This window comes from Eubalaena glacialis, chromosome 10 (genome assembly GCF_028564815.1).
Source record: "Eubalaena glacialis isolate mEubGla1 chromosome 10, mEubGla1.1.hap2.+ XY, whole genome shotgun sequence".
Classification (NCBI taxonomy): domain Eukaryota; kingdom Metazoa; phylum Chordata; class Mammalia; order Artiodactyla; family Balaenidae; genus Eubalaena; species Eubalaena glacialis.
This window is the reverse complement of record NC_083725.1, coordinates 59,597,243-59,625,091: the sequence shown is the minus strand read 5'-3', so window position 1 is coordinate 59,625,091 and position 27,849 is coordinate 59,597,243. Positions and strand designations below refer to the sequence as shown.

The following is a 27,849-nucleotide window of genomic DNA, read 5'->3' as shown; positions in this document are numbered from 1 at the left end:
GTCACGCCGGCCTCTGCTGCTGCAGGCTCACCCCGCATTCCATATCTATCCCTCCCCCCTGGCCTGAGTGAGCCAGAGCCCCCGAAGAAGCTGCTCCTTTAACCCCGTCCTGTCTGAGTGAAGAACAGATGCCCTCAGGCGACCTACATGCAGAGGCAGGTCCAAATCCAAAGCTGAACCCCGGGAGCTGTGCGAACAAAGAAGAGAAAGGGAAATTTCTCCCAGCAGCCTCAGGAGCAGCGGATTAAAACTCCACAATCAACTTGATGTACCTGCATCTGTGGAATACCTGAATAGACAACGAATCATCCCAAATTGAGGAGTTGGACTGTGGGAGCAATGATATGTATATATTTTTTCCCTTTTTCTCTTTTTGTGAGTGTGTATGTGTATGTTTCTGTGTGTGATTTTGTCTGTACAGCTTTTTTTTTTTTTTTTTTAATTTACTGACCAATAACCTGCATTTTTTTTTTTCTTTAAAACTTTGAGACTGTTGGATGCGGACCTTGTAACACCTTTTCTTTTTTATTTATTTATTTATTTATTTATGGCTGTGTTGGATCTTCGTTTCTGCTCGAGGGCCTTCTCTAATTGCGGCAAGTGGGGGCCACTCTTCATCGCGGTGCGCGGGCCTCTCATTATCGCGGCCTCTCTTGTTGCGGAGCACAGGCTCCAAACGCGCAGGCTCAGTAATTGTGGCTCACGGGCCCAGTTGCTCCGCGGCATGTGGGATCTTCCCAGACCAGGGCTCGAACCCGTGTCCCCTGCATTGGCAGGCAGACCCTCAACCACTGCGCCACCAGGGAAGCCCTGTACAGCTTTGCTTTTACCATTTGTCCTAGGGTTCTGTCTGTCCGTTTTTTTTTTTCTATTTTTCTTTTTTTAGTATAGTTTTCAGCACTTGTTATCACTGATGGATTTGATTTTAGGTTTGGCTGCTCTCTTCTTTCTTTCTTATTACTTTTTAAAAATTCTTTTTTAATAATTATTTTTTATTTTAATAACTTTATTTTATTTTATCTTCTTCTTTCTTTCTTTTGTTTCTCCCTTTTATGCTGAGCCGTGTGGATGAAAGGCTCTTGGTGCTCCAGCTAGGCATCAGGACTGTGCCTCTGAGGTGGGAGAGCCAAGTTTAGGACACTGGTCCACAAGAGACCTCCCAGCTCCACGTAATATCAAAGGGTGAAAATCTCCCAGAGCTCGCCATCTCAACGCCAAGACCCAGCTCCACTCAACGACCAGCAAGCTACAGTGCTGGATGCCCTACGCCAAACAACTAGCAAGACAGGAACACAACCCCAGCCATTAGCAGAGAGGCTGCCTAAAATCATAATAAGGCCACAGATACCCCAAAACACACCACCAGACATGGACCTGCCCACCAGAAAGACAAGATCCAGCCTCATCCACCAGAACACAGGCACTAGTCCCCTCCACCAGGAAGCGTACACAACCCAATGAACCAACCATAGCCACTGGGGACAGACACCAAAAAAAATGGGAACTACGAACCTGCAGCCTGCAAAAAGGAGACCCCAAACACAGTAAGTTAAGCAAAATGAGAAGACAGAGAAACACACAGCAGATCAAGGAGCAAAGCAAAAACCCACCAGACCTAACAAATGAAGTCGAAATAGGCAGTCTACCTGAAAAAGAATTCAGAATAATGATAGTAAAGATGATCCAAAATCTTGGAAATAGAATGGAGAAAATACAAGAAACGTTTAACAAGGACCTAGAAGTAAAGAGTAAACAAACAGTGATGAACAACACAATAAATGAAATTAAAAATTCTCTAGAAGGGATCAATAGCAGAATAACTGAGGCAGAAGAACGGATAAGTAACTTGGAAGATAAAATGGTGGAAATAACTACTGTAGAGCAGAATAAAGAAAAAAGAATGAAAAGAATTGAGGACAGTCTCAGAGACCTCTGGGCCAACATTAAACACACCAACATTCGAATTATTGGGGTCCCAGAGAAGAAGAGAAAAAGAAAGGGACTGAGAAAATATTTGAAGAGATTATAGTTGAAAACTTCCCTAATATGGGAAAGGAAATAGTTAATCAAGTCCAGGAAGCACAGAGAGTCCCATACAGGATAAATCCAAGGAGAAACATGCCAAGACACACATTAATCAAACTATCAAAAATTAAATACAAAGAAAAAATACTAAAAGCAGCAAGGGAAAAACAACAAATAACATACAAGGGAAGCCCCATAAGGTTAACAGCTAATCTTTCAGCAGAAACTCTGCAAGCCAGAAGGGAGTGGCAGGACATATTTAAAGTGATGAAGGAGAAAAACCTACAACCAAGATTACTCTACCAGCAAGGATCTCATTAAGATTTGACAGAGAAATTAAAACCTTTACAGACAAGCAAAAGCTAAGAGAATTCAGCACCACCAAACCAGTTTTACAACAAATGCGAAAGGAACTTCTCTAGGCAGGAAACACAAGAGAAGGAAAAGACCTACAATAACAAACAATTAAGAAACAATTAAGAAAATGGTAATAGGAACATACATATAGATAATTACCTTGAATGTAAATGGATTAAATGCTCCAACCAAAAGACATAGACTGGCTGAATGGATACAAAAACAAGACCCGTATATATGCTGTCTACAAGAGACCCACTTCAGATCTAGGAACACATACAGACTGAAAGTGAGGGGATGGAAAAAGGTATTCCATGCAAATGGAAATTAAAAGAAAGCTGGAGTAGCAAGTCTCATATCAGACAAAATAGACTTTAAAAGAAAGACTATTACAAGAGACAAAGAAGGACACTACATAATGATCAAGGGATCAATCCAAGAAGAAGATATAAGAATTGTAAATATTTATGCACCCAACATAGGAGCACCTCAATACATAAGGCAAATACTAACAGCCATAAAAGGGGAAATTGACAGTAACACAATCACACTAGGGGACTTTAACACCCCACTTTCACCAATGGACAGATCATCCAAAATGAAAATAAATAAGGAAACACAAGCTTTAAATGATACATTAAGCAAGATGGACTTAATTGATATTTATAGGACATTCCATCCAAAAACAACAGAATACACATTCTTCTCAAGTGCTCATGGAACATTCTCCAGGATAGATCATATCTTGGGTCACAAAATAAGCCTTGGTAAATTTAAGAAAATTGAAATCGTATTAAGTATCTTTTCCAACCAAAACGCTATGAGACTAGATATCAATTATGGGAAAAAATCTGTAAAAAATACAAACACCTGGAGGCTAAACAATACACTACTTAATAACCAAGAGATCACTGAAGAAATCAAAGAGGAAATCAAAAAATACCTAGAAACAAATGACAATGAAAACACGACAACCCAAAACCTATGGGATTCAGCAAAAGCAGTTCTAAGAGGGAAGTTTATAGCAATACAGTCCTACCTTAAGAAACAAGAAACATGTCAAATAAACAACCTAACCTTACAACTAAAGCAATTAGAGAAGGAAGAACAAAAATACCCCAAAGTTAGCAGAAGGAAAGGAATCATAAAGATCAGATCAGAAATAAATGAAAAAGAAATGAAGGAAACAATAGCAAAGATCAATAAAACTAAAAGATGGTTCTCTGAGAAGATAACAAATTTGATAAACCATTAGCCAGACTCATCAAGAAAAAAAGGGAGAAGACTCAAATCAATAGAATTAGAAATGAAAAAGGAGCAGTAACAACTGACACTGCAGAAATACAAAGGATCATGAGAGATTACTACAAGCAACTCTATGCCAATAAAATGGACAACCTGGAAGAAATGGACAAATTCTTAGAAATGCACAACCTTCTGAGAATGAACCAGGAAGAAATAGAAAATATGAACAGACCAATCACAAGCACTGAAATTGAAACTGTGATTAAAAATCTTCCAACAAACAAAAGCCCAGGACCAGATGGCTTCACAGATGAATTCTATCAAACATTTAGAGAAGAGCTAACACCTATCCTTCTCAAACTCTTCCAAAATATACCAGAGGGAGGAACACTCCCAAACTCATTCTACGAGGCCACCATCACCCTGATACCAAAACCAGACAAAGATGTCACAAAGAAAGAAAACTGCAGACCAATATCACTGATGCACATAGATGCAAAAATCCTCAACAAAATACTAGCAAACAGAATCCAACAGCACATTAAAAGGATCATACACCATGATCAAGTGGGGTTTATCCCAGGAATGCAAGGATTCTTCAATATACGCAAATCAATCAATGTGATACACAGTATTAACAAATTGAAGGATAAAAACCATATGATCATCTCAATAGATGCAGAGAAAGCTTTCGACAAAATTCAACACCCATTTATGATAAAAACCCTCCAGAAAGTAGGCATAGAGGGAACTTTCCTCAACATAATAAAGGCCATATATGACAAACCCACAGTCAACATCATCCTCAATGGTGAAAAACTGAAACCATTTCCACTAAGATCGGGAAGAAGACAAGGTTGCCCACTCTCACCACTATTATTCAACATAGTTTTGGAATTTTTAGCCACAGCAATCAGAGAAGAAAAAGAAATAAAAGGAATCCAAATCGGAAAAGAAGAAGTAAATCTGTCACTGTTTGCAGATGACATGATACTATACATAGAGAATCCTAAAGATGCTACCAGAAAACTACTAGAGCTAATCAATGATTCTGGTAAAGTAGCTTGATACAAAATTAATGCACAGAAATCTCTTGCATTCCTATACACTAATGATGAAAAATCTGAAAGTGAAATTAAGAAAACACTCCCATTTACCATTGCAACAAAAAGAATAAAATATGTAGGAATAAACCTACCTAAGGCGATAAAAGACCTGTATGCAGAAAATTATAAGATACTGATGAAAGAAATTAAGGACGATACAAATAGGTGGAGAGATATACTATGTTCTTGGATTGGAAGAATCAACATTGTGAAAATGACTATACTACCCAAAGCAATCTACAGATTCAATGCAATCCCTATCAAACTACCAATGGCATTTTTCACAGAAATAGAACAAAAAATTTCACAATTTGTATGAAAACACAAAAGACCCCGAATAGCCAAAGCAATCTTGAGAAAGAAAAACAGAGCTGGAGGAATCAGGCTCCATGACTTCAGACTATACTACAAAGCTACAGTAATCAAGACAGTATGGTACTGGCACAAACACAGAAATATAGATCAATGGAACAGGATAGAAAGCCCAGAGATAAACCCACGCACATATGGTCACCTTATCTTTGATAAAGGAGGCAAGAATATACAGTGCAGAAAAGACAGTCTCTTCAATAAGTGGTGCTGGGAAAACTGGACAGCTACATATAAAAGAATGAAATTAGAACACTCCCTAACACCATACAGAAAAATAAACTCAAAATGGATTAAAGACCTAAATGTAAGGCCAGACACTATAAAACTCTTAGAGGAAAACATAGGCAGAACACTCTATGACATAAATCACAGCAGGATCCATTTTGACCTACCTCCTAGAGAAATGGAAATAAAAACAAAAATAAACAAATGGGACCTAATGAAAGTTAAAAGGTTTTGCACAGCAAAGGAAACCATAAACAAGATGAAAAGACAACCCTCAGAATGGGAGAAAATATTTGCAAATGAAGCAACTGACAGAGGATTAATCTCCAAAATTTATTAGCAGCTCATGCAGCTCAATATCAAAAAGCCAAACAACCCAATCCAAAAATGGGCAGAAGACCTAAATAGACATTTCTCCAAAGAACATATACAGATTGCCAAGAAACACATGAAAGAATGCTCAACATGATTAATCATTAGAGAAATGCAAATCAATACTACAATGAGATATCATCTCACACCAGTCAGAATGGCCATCATCAAAAAATCTACAAACAATAAATGCTGGAGAGGGTGTGGAGAAAAGGGAACCCTCTTGCACTGTTGGTGGGAATGTAAATTGATACAGCCACTATGGAGAACAGTATGGAGGGTCCTTAAAAAACTAAAAATAGAACTACCATACGACCCAGCAATCCCACTACTGGGCACATACCCTGAGAAAACCATAATTCAAAAAGCGTCACGTACCACAGTGTTCATTGCAGATCTATTTACAATAGCCAGGACATGGAAGCAACCTAAGTGTCCATTGACAGATGAATGGATAAAGAAAACGTGGCACATATATACAATGGAATATCACTCAGCCATAAAAGGAAACTAAATTGAGTTATTTGTAGTGAGGTGGATGGACCTAGAGTCTGTCATACAGAGTGAAGTAAGTCAGAAAGAGAAAAACAAATACCGTATGCTAACACATATATATGGAATCTTAAAAAAAAAAAAAAAATGGTCTTGAAGAACCTAGGGGCAAGATGGGAATAAAGACGCAGACCTACTAGAGAATGGACTTGAGGATACGGGGAGGGGGAAGGGTAATCTGTGACAAAGTGAGAGAGTGGCATGAACATATATACACTACCAAACAAAATAGATAGCTAGTGGGAAGCAGCTGCATAGCACAGGGAGATCAGCTCGGTGCTTTGTGACCACCTAGAGGGGTGGGATAGGCAGGGTGGGAGGGAGGGAGATGCAAGAGGGAAGAGATATGGGGATATATGTATATGTATAACTGATTCACTTTGTTATAAAGCAGAAACAATCACACCATTGTAAAGCAATTATACTCTAATAAAAGATGTTAAAAAAAAAAAACAACCCATAACATAATAGACAGGAATAAAAAGAAAGAAACAAACAAAAAAACACAGTCCCTGCCCTCTTGGTGGTCTTACCTCAAACAAATTAATTCTCTAAATCTGTGATCAATTGTTCCGTTTAATGGGGGTGTTAGCTTAGCTCAGAATACCCATAAGGGATTTAGAGAGGAATTGTGGGAAGCTAATTAGTAGGGGCTTGGCTATGGAGAGAATAAAATAGCAAAGGAAATGTTGGGAGGGGGTGCTCCCAGTCTGAGGAGAATGCAAATCTCCCAGCCAGCAAGTCTACTTCCTGCCCCACAGGCCCAGCGAGGAGTGACTCTGGGCTGGTTTTTAAACTGGCTGCCAACAGTTCAACTGGTAACGTCAGACACATATTAACTGACATCAGAATACAGAGATACAGGTTAAGGTTCCTTCTCAAAATAATCTAGAAACTGAAAATGCTACCAAGTGCCACTCTCAGCCAACTTGTGTGAATAAAGTTTCTTAAAACCAGTACAAAGTGTTTGGACGCAGATCTCCAAAGCTATGGACATGCAAAGTAGCATCTGGGGCTGCGAAAATATTCTCTTCAGGAAATCAAGTCACGGGAGTATATGAAATGACACATCTGGTTTTAGGCAGTGGCTATGATTTTTAAGTCCACAATGTATATTATGTTGGGTTGTTTTGTCCATCATAAAATGTTTGAACTTTCAATTTATGGCTGCTACCAAGGAAGATTAGGGCTATGTGATAGGCACGTGGATGCTCCCAGGAACACAGCTGGTAAGAGGTGGACGGCTCCTTGGGATTCATCTCGTCCAACCTCTGCAGTTAAAAATTTTAAAATGGGGTGAATTTAGTCTAGAGAGGCCAACCATCTAGCTCCACAGTCAGATTTCTGCCTCACAATAACAACAGCCAACACTTACTGAGTACTGTGTGCTAGGCACAATGCTGAGGGCCTTATATAGGAAGCGTTGCCTCTTTAAATCCTCACTGATCCATGAAATAGTTGCTGTTAGTATTACCATTTTATAACGTGGAAACAGGCTTATGTTATTCAGCTAACTCAAGCTAACCATGAGGGAGCTGCTATCTGAAATCAGGTAGAATGATCTGAGCTGACATTCTTAACTACTAAGCTAAGACTGTTAATAAATGACCTTTTCTGGATGATTAATCATATGCCCCCAAATAAGGTAATCATGGTCCCCGTCCCCTAGAGGACTTTATAGAGTCCAGCTTTCCATACACAACTACTAATTTGTAAACAACCTTATGAGGTAAGTGAAATAATTTCTATGTTACAAATGAGAAAACTGAAGGCACAAAGTTCAGTGGTTTCCCAAGGTTACATAGCTTATAATTGGTGAGAGTGGGAATCAATCCCTCAGTCTATCGGTTCTTTCAGACCCATAAACCTGCCTCTCTGCATAGAACTATCCTGTCCCTCAGCAGGCTCTGGCTATTTGAACAGAACCTGCATACATCAAATATCTGATCTGAAATCAATGTGGATCCAGGCATTTCTGGAACCCATTTAAGTCAGCGGCAAGAATTTCACATTCTTAAATCTCTTCTGTGATATACAGTATCAACAGTCCAGCAGCTCACATGAGGCAGGTTTATTATGAAGAGGCCAGTGGTGAATCAACTCTTGGAGTGTGGTTTGAGGGCGGAACTGAGGCGGCGGAAGAGAAAAATTCACCGATTCTTATCCCCCCAGAGCATAGACAGCAACAGACAAGAAAACAGAGCAGCCTTAAGAAGATGCCTGCAAGCTGTGGGCGCTAAGAAAAGGCAGGCATTGCAGTTCTAGGGAGGGAAGGGGAGGGGACTCTGCCATCCTCTTTCCATTTTCTTGGCCACAATTCCCCACTGGTCTGTCAAGAGAAATGTGTCTGAGAAAAGCAGCATGATTCTCACCACAGCTCCTTAGCCGGTTTCCAGAGGTTTTCAGCATAGCAGGCAGCTGCTTCCCAAATTCAGCTCTGCTCCCCTCTTCCTGGTTGAGTCTTTGGTGTATCAACTCCGCCTGCCAGCACCCACTCCCAGTGCTCTTGAATTGGGGCCAAAGCCTCCGAGGAGTGAAGCAGGTGGGGCCACCTTCTCAGGCTAGTGGCAGAGCTAGTTTGAGATGCTTTGCAACACAAAAGGGCCAATTTAAGAGACGGGATTACTTTCTCCATTCCACCCTTTTAAAAGCAGGAACAAATCACTTTCCAGATGTTGACTGTTTCACTCACCTCTCTCTCTTTCTCTTCTCAGCTAAAAGCGCCTTAGCACTGGAAAGGTGGTGGACGTGGACGCCTGCCTGGGGAGTCTGCTGAAAGGATCCAGGAAGACTTCTTACCCCCAAATCCCATCCCACCCTCCAGCTTAGCCCAGGGTGTTTGAAATTCCAACACTGAAGTGTTAGTCCAGTATCTTCTTTTAAAATGTAGAAGAGAGTAAACAAAGTTATTCACAAAGTTATTCTTCAGCTGGCAGGCTGGAATCTGCCGGTTCCCCCAGGCCAGGAAATGCCTGCTTACATCAGCCTTTAGGCAGGAAGAGTATTCAAAAACGGATAGTTTAGGGATGCAGAACTTTTAATTTCACCTTTTGGGTGGCAACACCAAGTCGAGAAACTATGTTCCCTAAGTCTGAGAAATCAACCCCTGTTTTCATTTCTATTAAACTTGGAAATCCCCTACTGTCAACATCAAGACCTTGTAGGTTAAACTTATCTTGATATTCCGAGGATAAATAGCTAAAATTTGGAAATTAGGATGATTTTTATTCTTACCTAAAAGCATTTTCCACATATGCTTAAGGATTCTTAATTTTCATGTAGACTGCAATTTTCTTTCTGTTTTGATCTGTACGGTATATGCATATGAAGCTAAGGTGTAGATACTGCTATTCATGTGTTGATTGATCGATCAGTTGCTAAGTAGAGCCCAGACATTTAAATTTCCTCTCTCAACTATTGATCATCATTACAATTCAGTTGAATATGGCACTGTTTCCCTGCCCTCTCTGTTGCTACTCAAATCAGATGTTATGGTCACCATGGTAACCACCTACTCTCTCCCTGTTATTTCATTTATTAAACTTAAAGTGCACAGGCTAGAAAATACTATGATTTTTTTTTAAAGCTCTAATAGGAATCAATCAAGCTCACCTAAGACAGGGAATCATTTCAGTGTAAATGTTTTATTTAAAAAATCAGTTGAAAACATGTTCATCAGAAACAAATCATCACTAGGAAAACAGAACTGAGGGGTTGAATTGTCTCAATTGCTTGGAAATTTTTTAAATGTTCAAAGTGGTTTTCAGGGATAAAATGGGATTATCACTGACACTTCTAACTGGTCTTGATGGAATGGCTGCCTTGATGGGCTTGAAAGCTGTGGGAGTCTCAGAGGTTTTAGGTTGGGTCATAAAATGAAACAAGGTATGTTTAAACCACACCTATGGGTGTAAAAGTGTATTTTTCTGTATAAATTTCTCTCCCTCCCCACATAAAAACATTAGGGAAAAAGTAAAAATTATTTTCCTTAAAAGCAGTACTTTGCTCATTTGTAAACAATTAATATTGACTGTCGATCATAGTTCTAGATGCAAGAGAGCAGGCTGAAATCAGATGAGCCCCTGAGGCTGGAGCTAGGAGTCTGGGCAGGGAGACAGATAATCAATGAAACCCCCAGAAGGATGGGGGCTGTTCAATCACAGAGCGTGTCTCTATTAAGCACCATTATTTGATCACCATTTCCAAGGCAGTCACCCACAAGTGGGAGTCTATCACGGAGGCAAGTCAGTTGTTGCACATCCTGTGGGAGACCACATCCACCTAAAAACGGTGCATTGAGGAGTTTTCATCAAGAATCCTCTCTTTCTCTTTCCTTCTCTCTCCAGGCATCCTGAAACATTGCCCCTTTTGGCTCCTAGAAACAGACAGTAAGACCCCTACAGATGAAAACTCTCTTCCTGCCCACAAATGTCTACATTGTCTAAGACAGGTGTTTTGCATCTTCCCAATCACCAACATGGACGGGAGATAATTGCAAAACGACTCTCCCACCATCACAAAATTATTATTTCTAATAGAGAAATTCTGGTTTGCAGGGACCAAGGCTCTCCATTTCCTCTGCTCACTGAGGTTGAGATTCCACTTTCAAACTGAACGGGTTTATTTTAGAGCCTCTGCCTAGAAAATCTCACCCAACGTGATCAACAAATCTACTTATTCCCTGGTTGAGACAGCCTGGGGACAAATTTTGAGTGTAATGCTGATTAGTAAGCCACACTGGACACTCTGAACAGACTTCAGGGACCCAGGGACCATCCTGAGTAGAGACCACTGTCATTGTCATTCACAGCCATTACCAGCTGGTCCCTCCCACCTTCCATTCCCCACCTCCCAGGGCTCATATGGTTTGCAGGAATGAGGTTTATAGGGAAACTAGTACAACAGGATGCCTTTGTACTATGAGTGATGCCAAGCTCTGACATCAGGAAGGCCTGGAATGCTCATTGTCATTTGCTTCCCTTTGCCCATCTGCTGGCTGCCTCATCCTCCCCCAAAGCTCCCAAGATTTCTCTGTGGCTTTTCCAAAGCTTCCAGCTTCCTCTTCTATTCAAAAGTCTTTCTAATTCTAGTATCTTCTATGCAAAATAGAAAAAAGGGTGAGGGGCCCAGAATGCAAGACTATCAGATTTGGGATTTGATTTAAAGCTTAAGACTAGGGGGTCTGGAGACTTGATTCTAGTCCCACCTCAGCCAAATCCAACTGGATGCTTTCAGTCAAATCACTTACACTTAGTTTTCTCATCTGTCAAAATGCATATTTAATGATATCAAACAAGAGGAAGTGCTCTGGAAAGTTAAAAATTTGGTACAAATGTCAGATGCAACAGAACTATTATACAGTGGAACTCATACTATAGTTTTGAGAAGATTTCAGACAAAATCATGGATTTCAGAGGGCATGTAGCCTTTACCCCTTGCCATCACAGTCCTCCTAGTGATCTAAGTTAGAAACTTCAGCCTCAAACCTTGATTCCACATCTAATGAGGTATTAATCAATCCCATCAATTCTACATCCAAACTGTCTCTCTAGTCTGTATGTAGTCCCTCTTTGTCACCACTGTCATTGCCATGAATGAGGCTCTCTCTAAATTGGTTCCCGCCCTCTAATCTCACCTTCTCTCAATGCATTACCCACACCAGCAGTCAGAAATCTCTTTCTAAAATGGTCAACCGATGTTGTCTCTCCTCCATTAAAATCTTTTGCTGACACCTCATCAACTACAGCATAAAGCCCATGTTCTCAGTGAAGCACATTACCCCTTCCACAAACTTGCTCTCCTGATTGATAGCCTCTCTTCTCACTGTCTTCTTCCTGGAGAACTGGTGGCTCTGCACAGATAGCTCTTTCTTCCTTTTTGTCCATTGACACTGTTCATTCTTCTAACACACCTTCAGACACTGCTGCCACTGGGAATCCTCCTGAACTCCTCAGACTGGGTTCATGACCACCCTGTTATTCCCACAGCACCTTCTACATACCTCGTATTCTAGTATTTCTCACATGATCCTGAAATGTTTTGGATCCTTGCTCTGCTGAAGGTACAACTGGTAATACCCAGTGCAGCATTTCCGTTGGCCTGGTTTGACTGAATCATGAGAAACTCAGCACAAATCCCTGGACGCATCTGACAGCTCTGGGGCAAGGAACCATCCCTACCTTACTTTCCGTAATGGCCTGTGTCAGAATGGCAACGCCCTTGGCTTAAGCCTGAATCACAGACTCTCCTCCTCCACGAAACAGATTCAGTTTCTGGGAACACATCTGGTTCCTCCACTTTAAAACTGAACTGAACGGGAACTTCAGAGCGTGTATATCGGTGGTGGCAAAGTAGTACCACACAGTTACTTTGCCCAGACGTAAGTTAAGGTCAGTAGAACACTGTTGCCCTGGTTTTGGTTCTTTCCTTCTACAATGTAAGGGTAATCGTAACTTCTAGGTAGGTAGCTTCCAGGTTACTGTACTGTGAAGATCTCTTAATAAATTATTCTAGACAATGCTAGGTTAGAAACAGTTCCACCCAGGAGAGAGGTGTATAAGCATATCTTTCTTGTGCATCAACTGTTTAGCAGGCAAAGTTAGAAGGCTTGAATTCTCCTGATGTTTTGCCCTAGTCTTATTCACTCAATGCTATTAAGGGTAGTATTAACAAGTTATTCTGAAAATGTCTCTAAATACAAAGTCTAATGCTGGGTAACTTCCATTCAAATCCAAAGCCAGAAAAGGAAAGGTGACTTACTAGGCATAAGTTTCAGGAGGCACTTAAGTGACAATTAATGAAAACTCCAAGGAAGGTAGAGTTTTCCAAAAAAAAATCATATGTCAAACGATAACAACGTCTGTGTGGGACAGCCCAAGCCTTCCTGAAAAAGAAACACCCCAATCCTCCCCAGGTTAATCATGCTTACTCATACAGGAATTATACTTCCTTAGCCCCTGAAGCTGGGCATGACACCCTGGGGCCTGGGGACGATTTACACTTAGAAGGACTTGCCAAAATTGACTATATAGCACATCACTTTGCATTAAGTTCTCCAAACCAGCCCAACCAGTCTTGAGCTGAAAAACACAGGATCATCCTTTTCAATGCTACTGATAAGGAACTCAGCAATAGTCAATTCAGTGCAGCTTCAGAGCCTTTAGACTCCATTCTGGGCAAAGTAGAATCAGCAAATTTTGTGCACCTTAATAATTGGGTGTTTTGGGACTTCCCTGGTGGCGCAGTGGTTGGGAGTCCGCCTGCCAATGGAGGGGACACGGGTTCGAGCCCTGGTCCGGGAAGATTCCACATGCCGCAGAGCAACTAAGCCCGTGCGCCACAACTACTGAGCCTGTGCTCTAGAGCCTGTGAGCCACAACTACTGAGGCTGCGTGCCACAGCTACTGAAGCCCACGCACTTAGAGCCCGTGCTCCGCAACGAGAAGCCACCGCAATGAGAAGCCCGTGCACCGCAATGAAGAGTAGCCCGTGCTCGCTGCAACTAGAGAAAGCACAGTGACAAAGACCCAACACAGCCCAAAAATAAATTAATTAATTAATTAATTTAAAAAAAAATTGGGTGTTTTACAGTGAAGCTGAGTTGTCCATTTGTATACAGATTCACTTACTGCTAAATGAACATATGACCATTTAAATATATCTTCATTTAAGAAGAGAGAGCATGATACTTTATATACCATAATGTCAGATCAGAAACCATGCAACTTGTAACTGAGAATTAAATTGCTTTTTAAAACCAAAAATAAAACAAAACAGGGCTTCCCTGGTGGTGCAGTGGTTAAGAATCCGCCTGCCAATGAAGGGGACACAGGTTCGATCCCTGGTCTGGGAGGATCCCACTTGCTGCGGAGCAACAAAGCTCGTGTGCCACAACTACTGAGCCTGGACTAGCCTGCAAGCCACAACTACTGAGCCCACATGCCACAACTACTGGAGCCCGCGTGCCTAGAGCCCGTGCTCCGCAACGAGAGAAGCCACTGCAGTGAGAAGCCCACGCACTGCAACGAAGAGTAGCCCCTGCTACCGCAACTAGAGAAAGCCCACGTGCAACAACAAAGACCCAACGCAGCCAAAAATAAATAAAATAAACTATAAAAAAAAACAAAACTTTTTTTTTAATTGCAGAAACAATACAAATTCATGATGGAAAAAAACACGAGTTTTATTTAAAGAAAAAATATTAGGACAAAATAGATATTACCACCCAGGGTCAATCATTGAGAGTGCTTTGTTTAGTTCCTTCTATGAATTTTTTTTAACAAAGTTGAGATCACACTGCACAAAAAAATTTGCACTTTACTATTTCATATGCTGTATACTGTACACATTTTCCTGTGTTTTAACAGCTCCTTGGCCAGAGCATTTTAATGATTCTTTTTTTTTTTTTTTTTTTTTTTTGGCCATGCCACAGAGCATGTGGAATCTTAGTTCCCAACACCAGGGATTGAACCTGCGCCCCCTGCAGTGGAAGCTTGGAGTCTTAACCACTGGACTGCCAGGGAAATTCCTTAATGATTCTTTAAAACCTTACTGAGTGAATTCCCTGGTGGTCCAGTGGTTAGGTCTCTGTGCTTCCAATGCAGGGGACGTGGGTTTGATCCCTGGTCAGGGAACTAAGATCCCACAAGCCATGCGGGGTGGGCAAGAAAAAAGAAAAAAAAAAACATTTACTGAGTAGATGTATTGTAAATTCCTTAACATTGCCCCATTGTAGAAAATTTGTGATACACTATTTCAAATTTTAAGATTGGATATTTAAGCAACAATGTGTATGATATTCCCAAGTAATTTAGAAGACTAAACATATTAGCAAGGGTCAGAAACACCTAAATAATAGTCATTATATGTAGACTAGTGGTTATGAATTTATTCTCTGGAGTTAGCATACTCACTGGCTTCACATTCTGGTTCTGCCTCAACCTAGTGACCCTCTGAGTTATGTAATCTTCCTAACATATGAAGTTTTCTTATCCCCTAAATGAGAATAAGAGTTGTACCACCTGATAGGTTATCACTAAATTAGTGTCATTAAAGCACTTAACGCAGTGTTTGCCACACAATAGTCAATGAATGTTAACTATTTAAGAACAATTATTGATGTTATTAGTACATTATTTGATACTATTAGCAGTAATTATTGTTACGATTAGTAACTTATTGTTAATCATTTGATTTTGCTGGGCTGTAGCAATGTTGTCAGAAGAGACCAAATGGCACTTACTGATTAATTTAGATCTAAACAATTCTTTTAAAATACGTCATTTAGGCTTCCCTGGTGGCGCAGTGGTTGAGAATCTGCCTGCCAATGCAGGGGACACGGGTTCGAGCCCTGGTCGGGGAAGATCCCACATGCCGCGGAGCAACTAGGCCCGTGAGCCACAGCTACTGAGCCTGCGCGTCTGGAGCCTGTGCTCCGCAACAAGAGAGGCCACGATAGTGAGAGGCCCGCGCACCGTGATGAAGAGTGGCCCCCACTCGCCGCAACTAGAGAAAGCCCTCGCACAGAAACGAAGACCCAACACAGCCAAAAATAAATGAAGTAGTTAATTAATTAAAAAAAACCCAAAACGTCATTTAAGGAGAAAGTCATTTTGCATTTTGGGATGTGATTTCAGAAGGCAGGTACAGAAAGCTCTTTTCTGGAAAAGAACCCAGTTAAGGCTTGGTGAAGTCATTGTTTAATTGAAACATTCTATCTCAAGACTGGTAAAGAGTTCAAAGATAATTTTGTGTAACATCTCTCCCCTCACTCCAACCAGACCAGGTGACCTTCAACTATTCTTGAACATCTCATACACTGGGGAACTTCTTACCTACCAAGGTAGCTCTTACACTTAGAAAATTCATTTTATATTGAGCCAAAATATGTTTCTCTGTAGCTTCAACATATTAATAATAAACCCACAGATCACCTCCAACAAGCTTTAACATTGAATTTTCAATACAGTGAATTGATGGGGATCACAGCTTCTAATGGATTTATTTTGGAGTTTGAAAGAGATTGGTGAGAGCCCAAATGCAGTAAAACCAAGACTGCATTACTCAGACTTAATGAAAAACTGAGAAGATTTATGTATTCATTACCATGTGTGCTTTCCTGCAAATTGAATAATCTAAAATAAAAGGAAAGCGTAATGATTTTTCTTGGGAAAAAATTTTCTAAAGCTAGAATTCTAAAAAGGCTTTTTAAAAGTTCATATGGAAGCTCCCGTATAGTTTCATGTTTCATCTGGGGAGCAGAATGGGGGAAGGTCAACCTTGGGACAAGTTTTGGCTGGGTTGGTAAGCTTGCAGCTCACCTTCTGATGGCATCTGTTTCTCCATAACTGAACCACTTTCTACACAGAAGTGAATGCTTAGAAGTATTTAGAAATTGATATCAAATGACAACCTTGGTAAACAAAGGGCTATATGAGTCACAAAAGCCACTCAACAGAACTTAACAAAATTCATCATCTCTCGATACTGTGGATCATATCTCTACAGGTCTGTTTTAGCCATCAGGCATGCTTAACTGTCACATTATTAGAAAAGCAGAGTTTCTTTGCATGAAGATTACCTGACTGCAGTTGCTATTATTTTTCTACTTTGCAGTCTTTAGCACAGAAGCTGGCAAGTAGCTGCTACTCAATAAATACTCAGGCTGACTGAATGATTGTCTGTCCCTAAGGGTCATAGATAAATGTCTAGTCCCTCCAACACCTGGTTACCCTGGTAGCTACTCAGACATTGGAGGACTGCCACTTACTCTCTCAGCTCCTTCCTCCTCTTGCACTGCCATCACTTCTTTCCTCCAGGCTATCCCAGTACCCACCATCTCTTCTTATAGTCCACAGCTTCAAACCCAATCATCTAAGGAAATTCCAAATGTGCTTTTGTTTGTTCGTTTTTAAAGAGGGAAGATCTCACTTCTGGGTCTCTAAGACAGAAAAGAAGCAGCTCCTACGCTCTCTGTGGAGGTCACAGTGAACTCGTATCTGGACAGCATTCTTTAAGAGCAGTGTTTTTCAAATTACAAATCACAACCCGTAAGAGAGTTGTGAAATCAACTTAGTATATCATGATCCATATTTTCTTTATAAAAAAATAGAGTAGAAAGTATCAGAGGGTATTGCACATAGTAAGAGCGTTCGAAAATCTTAATTTCAATTTTCTAATTGTGGGTGCCTGTGTGCAGTTATGTATATATATTAATATATTTATGCATATTTGTCATACATACACACTAGGGCATCCTACAAGGTGCACAGAATTTGGCCTAAGTATTAGCCCCCTTTTCCCTGCTTGTCCTAGTACCTTTGTGTAGGGCTCGAACTGCACCAATATAAGAGGCAACTTTGTGTATGTGCATCCTTGAGTTTTAGAGTAAATGTATTTCTTGTAAGCTGGGGCTTACAACAACAACAAAAGTTGAATATTAACATTGGCCGACCAGAGAGAATTAGGAACGGAAGGTGAGGGTATCACAATCATGCCACATAAGCACAGGCTCTTTTGCAATTTCATACGTACTCATTTTCACATTCAACCAAGAGCTGCTGACCAGTAACTGCTGAGTGAATTATGAAGGATCATTAATTTGGTACTCAAATTAGTGCATTATGAGAATTTATTAAGCACTTTAATTTGGCATTCCTCCAGGGGAGCTAGCTGCCATATGGTGTTTGGCTATGTTACACATCTTCTACTGTACAGGCAGAGAGGTGGAAATTCTGAAATTTGAGGGCAAGTTGTTTTTTAAAAAGCCACTGCATCTTCCATGTTTTCTTGAGTTTGTCATCACTGTCACTTAGTACTATTCTTGCTTTTAATTATAAATTTAGATTTATCATTAACTCTTCTATTTGCTATTAATAATTTTGTCAACCCTTTGCATATACAAAACATATTTAATGCAAATACATAATTTACATTAAATATATTTTGGCTTAACATTTTCTAATAATTAGGCTGCAAGATACATATATATATATACATACTCAAAGATAAATCATCTCTACATAGGGATAAACATATACCTATTACTAAAGCCTATGTAAACATAATCCTCCCCACACCCACGATTTGTTTTACAGTCACATTCTTCATTGCCAGCAGGTTTGTTTGCCACTGGAAATTGAGAGTGATGGGGATAAATGAGACATACATTGTTTTTGGACTAAGTGGCCTGAAGTCTAAAAAATGTGAGATTCACCCATTTTACAGATGAAAAGACTGAGGTCCAGGCATATGAATTGACTAATCAAGGTTAGCAAAGGTACTTGGACAACAACTCAGCTCTCCAGATTCTCTCCCTCTGCCTTCAAATCACTCAGACTCCAGGTACACCCCAGAACACAGAGCCTGATCCAGAGCAAAAGTTTTACATGTATGTGCTTAGTCACTTGTTTTACTTACTGTGAGGTTGAACAATATAAAATTACAGATTTGTTAGGTCAAAAACTGTCAGATATTGGCACTTTCATATGGTTCAAGCTAAACAGTGTTATTTTAATAACTCCAGCCTCTGCCACTCTGAGATCTTGATTTTCACAGAAGGAGCAGCATAGTGTATTTGTTAAGATCAAAGGCTTGAGCCAAACTGCCCTAGTTCAAGACTCAGATCTTCCACTGCCTGGCCACGTGCCCTGAGCCAGATGACAGATTTTCTGCCTCTCAGTGTCCTCAAAGAGGAACAGAATACTATATAATGTTATTATTATTATTATATTATTGTTTTTATTATTATTCCTAAAACGCAACATACCCACTAGTTAGCCAAACGGTCTGACCAAGTTTGGGCAGCTTTATGCACCTGTTCTGAAAGGTGTTTTCAGACGCGAAATCTTTTCTAGAGACAGAGATTTTGGACCCTCTTTACTTGGCAAGGTTGGCTATTTATTTGTTTGACTGGCATTTGGCCTTATAGTTTCCAACGTTTCTCTCAAAGGTCCTATTTCTCTCTGCAGACAGCATTGGTTAATAAATAAAACAGAGAGGCTGAAACATCCTAGCAACAGAAACCAACTGTGTGTATGATTTGTTACTCTGTTTTTACTTCATCTATTTTTGAAAATACGGTTGCTCTTTTAAGTGCCCATTTCTTCTCCAGGCAGTTAAGCTGAAGTATTGCTCTAAAGAAGAAGAAGAAAAAAGAAGTATCCAAATTTGAAAAACGGCTTTGGTTAGCTCATGATGTAGAGGAAAGACAACAATTTAAGGGTAGATCAGAGTGCAGTAAAGTGATTCCAGTGAGACCTGATGCTGACTAATTACTTCTCTATAGATGGTGGTGTTCAATTTACTAAGCATCTGTGCATGTCGGAATTTGGGACACTGTGGGTGGTACAAGTCCATGATATCTACATAACTCAAAAAGCAAAATAGTCCATCTACAAGCATCATTTTATTAAGTGAAATAAAATACAAGTGCAAAATCTCATTTTGCAGTTAAGTGGTGGACCACATTGTAGGGTCCCCGAAACCAGACCTGCTTGGATAAAAGTAAGTAAACAGATCAGGCCGTGGAAGCAATGCCTCTTCAGAATGGGATTTAGAACAAGATTTAGAAGAGAGATGCTACAGTGATGCTGGGAATGATTCATTACTTCCCAGATTTAGGTGTGGGGCTGGAATAAAGTTAATACAACACTTTTATCAGAAGAATTATATATGGAACTACTTTCACTGTACTCCTACAATTTCCTACCGAAAATACTAATTCTCATGAAGAAAAAGTGAATGGAGCAGAAGAAAATAAATTAATCAGACATAAAAAGATGAGAGGGTTTGTTGAGAAATGAACTTTCATATTGATTGATTCTGTTATTTTAAACCATGCTTTTATTAATGGTATAAGTCTTTCTCCTCTCTTGGATCTATGCTTTTCTCTCCCATTCTCTTGAATCTAAAAGATGTATTACCTACTTAAGTTGCATTTCAAGTACCAACATATTCAGGGGCAAGGTATTTCAAAGTGCACTGTCTCAGAGAACACCGATTGTAACAGGATAACAAATAGAACCGTATGCTTGGTCCATAGTCAACCCCTCTACATAATTGTTAAATAAATGATGAATAAAACAATGAATAAATTAATAAACTCATGATTAGGAAAAAAGTTTCTTTTACTTAGCACTGCTATGACCTTGGGGTTTCAAATCACATTTTGGTCCATTTATTTGACACTCAATAATGGATTTAGTACCTTCTTTATATCAGGCATCAATCTAGGTGGTGGATATACATGATCTCATGACATTCATGCAATCTCAGTTCAGAAAACGACTAGCTGCCTTTAATCTACTCTTCGTTTTCTTGATCCCTGGAGTTTTCTCCTTGGCCATTTCACTTAATCTGCCAATTTTCTCATCTACAAAAAAATAGGACAGTGTTGTGAAGAATGATTAAACTAGTTCATGAAATAACTTGGGAAACACTTGGGAAACTACAGATAGTAAGTACACATGCATTACAGGTTGGTAGTAGATCACTGTGGTAAAGGGCAAAGGCTCTGGATGCAGCCTGCCTGGATTTGGATCTTAGTTCTTCCAGTCACTAGCATGCTGTCTTGGGCAAGATACCTCTCCATCCCTCAGTTTCCTCCTGTGAAAAGGGAATAGTAATAGCACTGACCTGTATTTGTCAGCTCAGGCTGCCATACAAAATGCCATAAACCGGGTGCTTAAACAACAGATATGTATTTTCTCACGGTTCTGGAGGCTAGAGGTTTGAGATCAGGGTGCCAGCATGCTTGGTTTCTGCTGAGAGTTCTCTTTCTGGCTTGTAGACAGCCAGCCGCCTTCTCACTTTGTGCCCACAAGCCTCTTCCTCAGTGTGTGTGTACAGAGAGAGAGAAAACTCTCTGGCGTCTCATTTTATAAAGGCACTAATCCCATTATGAGGCCTCTTATCCTCATGACCTCATCTAAACTTAATCATCTCCCAAAGGCCCCATCTCCAACTACTGTCACATTAGGGGTTAGGGCTACAATATATGGATTTTGGGAGGACACAGTTCACTCCTTGGCTTGACTTCATAGGGTTATTATGAGAATTATGTATATTAATCTGTTTGAAGCACTTCAAACAGTGCCTAGCACTTGGTGAATTCTCAATAAATGTATGCTGTTCTTATTCCTGGAGCCAGGTGAATAAAGAGGGCAGCCATTTAATTTACAAAGCAGATTGTTTAATAATGCTGTTTATAGAAAATTTCTAGAGACCAAACTCAGTGATCTTTAAGCTCTGGGTATTCTATATAAGGGCATTCTCAAATACATCCACACAACTCATTAAGCAATAAGTCAAGGGACCTTGGAGAGGTCTTTCCTTCTTTTTTGTCCCTTAACTTTTCACAGTTGTCTTTTCAGGACTCCAGCTGGCTCATCTATGGAAGCTTCTCTCCTCTCTGGAACATACTGCACCTCTTCCGTCTTTGTTCCACTTTCTGTGTTGATGGTTTGAGCAGAGGAGAGTAGGAGAAATGGTGAGGCTTAGTGTCTGTAACCGCAGCTCCTTAACCACCGAAGGCCACGGTTATTGATAGAAGCTCTGTTTTAAACAAAAACTATGCTCAGCGTCTTCTATTTGAAATGGTTTCCTACCTAGAGGTCAAATAGTCAACCTGCATCCAATACAATGGTCTCCTCTGAAACCGTTTTCTTTTCTTTTTTTTGACTGCAGCACGTGTCATGTGGAACATCCCTGACCAGGGATCAAACCCCTGCCCCCTGCAATGGAAGCACGGAGTCTTAACCACTGGACCACCAGGGAAGTCCCAGTTCTGTTTTCATACTTAAGTTATGGGAGCCTCACTATGAAACAGGACAGTTCTTTCTGTTTCTGAACAAGTCCATAGACAGAAAATTCTTCTTTATTTTGAGTTGACATCTACTTCCATAATGTCTACACACTGGTCCTAAATTTATCTTCTGTATTATGCTGTTGGACACATAGTAAATCTCTTTAAAAGGTCTAGGTGAACTGAACTAGTTCTTGAGGTATTCTCGTTGACTTACAGTTTTCCCATCTTCTCTTATTCTTCCAGTGATGTTGTCCTACAAAATCTTCCTTTTTTTCTTCTTCACTTCCATGTCTCTCCCCATTTGCTCTATTCCCTCTGTTCCCAGCTCCATATTAAGGGCCCCCAGGAGTAGATAGTAAAGGGAGTGAGTAGATGGCATTGAATAACTTATGAAAAAATTAGTGATGATACCAATTCTCTTCCTTCTGATTTTTCTGTGGGAAAAGGAGGTTCCTATCAAGTTCAGATTCCAGAGAGTCTGTGTTTTCTGGGGGGGTTAAACATACAGCATCACAAATCATGTACTCCTGAGCTATAAGCCCAGCCAGCTCCCATTACAATGTTTACCAGAACCTACATTAGCAAACTATTTACTGTCAACATTAATGCTATAATTTAGCGATTTAGGCTGCCTGGGAATGATGTGATAGGCAGTATAAAGCTAAGACTTCTTTTTCCTAGTTGTTACATTTTAAAAGAGGGCAGGCTTATCTTTGGGGGTTGTTCCCTAAAGGCACACATTAGTCACATGTGGGCCACTGGCATTATTGTCCACACAAAGTGTACCTGTGTAGGACAGTCCAGCAGGGTTGGCTGTGTTTTCTTAAATGCATTAGGCAGAAAAGCTTTGAAATTTCCCCGTCTCAAAGCAGAAGGAGATACAGTCAGACTGGGAAGCTATGCTTTATACAAAGAAGGACAGAATTCTAAGTCATCGGCTATCACTAAAGTTGTCATCACTTTTCTCATCCCTATGAAATCTGCTCTGCTCAGACGTTCTCCATCCACCTAAATGCCTGGACATTTCATCTTATTTACCAAGTCCTGTCAAGCCTACTTCCTGAGAACGTGTCTAGCTGCACTACAATGTGTCTTCATTGTCTCTCAACTGGACCATGATAGTAACTTCCTTGCTTTACTCTGTCCATTCTCCTTATTGCTCTCGGGGTAGACTTTTAATATACAAGTCTTGCTCAAAATCCTTTAGAAGTTGCCTACTGTTTGAAGTGTAAGCACCAAAGTGTTGGAGGTGAGCACAGCTCAGGGAGTACATAAGATAATGTACTTGTCAGGGAAAAAGTAGCAGCGCTTCTACTCATATTAACTTTTTCTCTTAAAAATCAGAAATCCAGCCGTGTTATATTCAATATATGGATTGCTGCTGGTGCTTTCACTGAGTCCTTCTGTCAGTGCATCTCTCTTATGTTTAAGGACTGAAGGAAACTTGAAGAAAGAGAGGGAGTTTCACAAAGTAGAAGGGCCAGAGTGTGCCCCATTGGTTTTTGTGGGCCGAGTCAAAAGGATCTGAATTAGAGAATCTTTATAGTATTTTGCAAAAAGCTAGAAAGTAGGCATAAGAATCTTGTGTACTAGACAGAGATTCACTGGTTATATTGTTCAAAGTACTTATAAGGTGTTAAACCTAATAAATTATACATTTTTATTTTTTAATTAGCATCTAAATTTTGCTTTTCTTTTCTGTGTATGATAAGTTGTTATCAGAAATATGCCACATACCAAATGATGGGGTTTAGGAAATGGCAGGGGCGGGAAGGACTCTCTGACCTTTCCTTGAGGCAGGTCTAGAGACCCTCATGTGAGAGGTGCCTTCCCTGTACCTGGAGCATCCTTATCTCTGAAGACAGACGGATGCCAAGAGGAATGTGAATGAACAAGCATTGTCAAGTTTCCCCTAATTTACTACAGTTAGCTCATATCCTTTGTCTTATCCATTCCCCAACTTCCACTTTTCATCAAACCTAGTATAAACACACTCGGGTTTAGGGTTAGCTTGTAGAAGATGATATAATAGCTTCATAATGTTAATGTAGATACTTATAAAATGAGATATAAAACCACTAACCATAAATAAAAAGATTGGTAAATTTGATTTTATTAAAATTAGGAATTTCTGTTTCTCAAAATATATCACCAGGAGTGTTAAAGGGAAAGCCATAGCAACATATAACCAACAAAGAGCTGATCCAGAATATATAACCTACTCTTACAAATCAATAAGGAAAAAGAGAGAGAACTCAATTGAAACAATCAAGGATATTCAATAGCTGATAAACATATGAAAAAGGTTCAGCCTCAACCTCATAAGCCATTAGGGAAATTGCATTTTAAACAAAAATGAGGTTTCTCCAGGAAGGTGGAGTAGACATTTTTTCTTATTTTTCCCTCTAATTACAACTAATAACTCTGGATGTTATATATAAAGAAAATATAAGAAGACTCTGAAAGGTAGAGAGAAAGCAGCAGACTGGCTAGGGACCTCGGGACTCAGCACAGAGCTGAATTCCCTGGGTTCTGTTACTGCCTTGTATATTCCAGAACTGGATGCTGGAAAAGCCAGCAACCCAGGAATGCCAACAAAAGCAAACAAACAAACAAACCAAAGCCCCCCTCAGAAGCTTGCCCTCCCTTGCCAGAGGACCAGGAAAGGAGCAGTCTAGCAATAACAGCTCTACTCCAGCCAAACACTGCAGAAAAACCTGCAGCCTCATCTCCACCATCAGCAACAAAGGCTGAATGGGAAGCCAGGCTTTTCATCCCCACTGGTGTTTAAGTGGAGACCATGGTGTCTGCGGGGACCACGTGGGTCGACTGGACTTTCACCCTCACCAGGCAGTAATGAGGTGCCCCTACCCCTGACTGTGGAGGAGGGTAACAGAAGAGGCCTACTGGAGAGTCCTGAGATCCCATTCCCACCCAGGAGTAACAAGGAGCCCTTCCCCATGCCCACCCTCTGGGAGGCCCACGTACAGCTAGACTCCATCCCCTTCTGGAAGTTCAAAGGTCCCCCTTCACCTACCAGAGCAGTGTCAGAGGAGGCTTACTGAAACACAAGATTTAAATAAGATCCAGAGTCATATAATATCTCCAGATAACCAGGTTTCAATCACATGAAGACAAAATCACTCATCTTACCAAGAACCAGGAAGATCTTGAACTGAATGAGAAAAGACCATTAACACACACTGACGTTGAGATGATACAGATGTTGGAAGTTTCTGGCCAGGATTTAAAGTAGCCACTGAACTTCATTGAGCTGCATTGTTTCATTAAGCAATTATAAACATGCTTGAAACAAATGAAAAAATAGAAAGTCTCAGCAAAGAAACAGAAGATAGAAAGAAAAACTAAGTGAAAATTTTAGAACTAAAAAACACAATGACTGAAATTAAAAAACTCAGTAGATGAGCTCAACCACAGAGTGGAGAGACAGGTAAACTTCAAGGTAAACTGGAAGATAATACAATAGAAATTCACATCAAGTTGTATATATTAACTATCTACAGCTTTTTGTATGTCAATCATAACCCAATAAAATAGTTTAAAAAAACAGTAGAAACTATCCAATATGAACAACAGAGATAAATAGACCAGAAAAACAAAACAAAATGAAAAACGAAAAACAGAGCCTTGGAGATATGTGGCCTATAACAAAAGACCTAACATGCATGGCATCTGAGTGCCAGAAGAAGAGAAAGAGAGTGGAGATGAAAAAAGCCCAGTAGAGCTACCCTAAAAGAATGACTGACAAAGTTCTACAAATAGGAGGTAATGATAAAAGAAGGAATCCTGAACATGATAAGAACAAATTATAGACAAATATGATACACTTTCCTTCTCCTGAATTTCCCAACTTCGGTTTGACATTTGAAGAAAAATTATAACAATTCTTAATGTAGTTCTCAATGTACGTGGAATAAAGCTAAGACAACTATACTATAAATTGGAAGGGTTATAAAGGGAGGTAAAGTTTCTCCACTTCTCAAACTAAAAATGTGTCAACACTAGGAGACTTTGATGATATATATGTATATATATGGGTTATATATCAAGTATAATACCTAGGGCAAACAACGAAAAGCTATACAAAGTGATACACTCCAAAGCACTATAGATAAATCAAGATGGAATTCTAAAAAATGTTCAGGTAACCACAGGAAGGCAGGAGCAAGTAAACAGAGAAATGAAAACCAGAAAGAACCAAAAGCACGAAACAGAAAACAAAATAAATGACAAAAATAAAATGCAGCCCCATATGTAAAAAATGAGAAAAAGCTGGCTTTACAAATTTTTCCCATTGGCTGTTATTCTTTAAATGAATAGCATTTTGTGAAGAATGCTTGCTCTTAAACGCCAAAACAATTTATAAAATGCTAAAATTTTGGGTGGTTAAGAATCCGCCTGCCAATGCAGGGGACACGGGTTCGAGCCCTGGTCTGGGAAGATCCCACATGCCATGGAACAGCTAAGCCCGTGCACCACAACTACTGAGCCTGCGCTCTAAAGCCCGCGAGCCACAACTACTGAGCCCGCATGCCACAACTACTGAAGCCCGCGCACCCTAGAGCCCGTGTTCCGCAACAAGAGAAGCCACCGCACTGAGTAGCCCGGGCACCACAACGAAGAGTAGCCCCCGCTTGCTGCAGCTAGAGAAAGCCTGCGTGCAGCAACAAAGACCCAACGCAGCCAAAAATAAACAAATTAAATAAATAAATTTATTAAAAAAAAAAAGCTAAAATTTTATATCTAGTTGAGTAAAGCAGATTGTGATTTTATTCAAAACTGTCTTTTTCTTAATTTTATATTGATGTGTTAAAGCTGTAAAATAAAAACAAAGCAAATAATGAAAAAACATTTAAGTAGATATGGGTATTTTTAATGATCAAGATGATTAGGTTCAATATGGATGTCTCAAACTAATTTTGTTTTATAACCTATTTGCAAACAAGAAATTAAATATCAATTCTATAAACTGTCTCTCTCTCTCACACACACACACACACACACACACAGATGCACACACACTGGGATGGTTAAAATGAAGACTGATGAAGTCAAGCGCTGGTGAGGATGAAGAACTCATATGGAACTGTAAATTCACTTTCACTTTGGAAAACTGTTTAGCAACATCTCCTAAAACTAAACTAATCATACCCTATATTCCAGCAATTTCATTCCTAAATATATACCTTTGCTTGAACGGACATGTACAAAAATATGCATAGAAGCATTATCAGTAATAGTCAAGTACCAGAAATAACCTAAATGACCATTAACATTAGATTCAATAAATGAACTGTATTTCATACAATGGAATGCTACATAGCAATAAAACTGAATGAGCTGTTATGTAAATGGGTGAACCTCACAAACATCAAGCTGAATGTAAGAAGCCAGATACCAAAGAACACATACTGTATGATTTTATTTATTTTACTTATTTAAAGCACAAACCAGGTAAAAAGTAATCAAAGGTGTTAGCGGCTAGGATAGTGGTTCCTTTGGGAAAGAGGCAGAGGGTAATAATTGGAGAGGCACAAAGAGGTGCTGTCTTATCTCTTAACTGAGTGGGGATTACATGGTGTACTTACTATATAATAACACACGCAGTACACTTCTGATTTATATACCTTCCTGTCTGTATATTGTACTTCAATGAAAATTTTTACAAAGATGGTAAAAATAATTACACCTTCTCTATACCTCATGGTACAAAGTAAAGGTGATATTTTAGTGGTGAGTGAGAAAGAAACTGCTTTTTAAACGCACTTG

General features: G+C 39.8%; 1 protein-coding gene across 10 annotated transcripts in view; it reads right to left on the bottom strand.

Annotated features, from left to right (window-relative positions):
- DLG2 (discs large MAGUK scaffold protein 2) overlaps positions 1-27,849 on the bottom strand; it is an 802,852-nt gene that overhangs the window by 234,524 nt on the left and 540,479 nt on the right. Inside the window, exon 1 of one of the 10 annotated variants that reach the window (XM_061202786.1) lies at positions 8,947-9,036. The exons of 8 other annotated variants lie outside the window; for them this stretch is intronic. Coding sequence is in view for 1 of the 2 variants with exons in the window: in XM_061202784.1 (XP_061058767.1) it covers positions 8,627-8,663 (37 nt within the window). In the remaining variant the exon portion in view is untranslated. Of the gene's footprint in view, positions 1-8,626; positions 8,747-8,946; positions 9,037-27,849 lie in introns of those variants that run through there. One more of the 10 variants, XM_061202784.1, reaches the window with a different exon arrangement.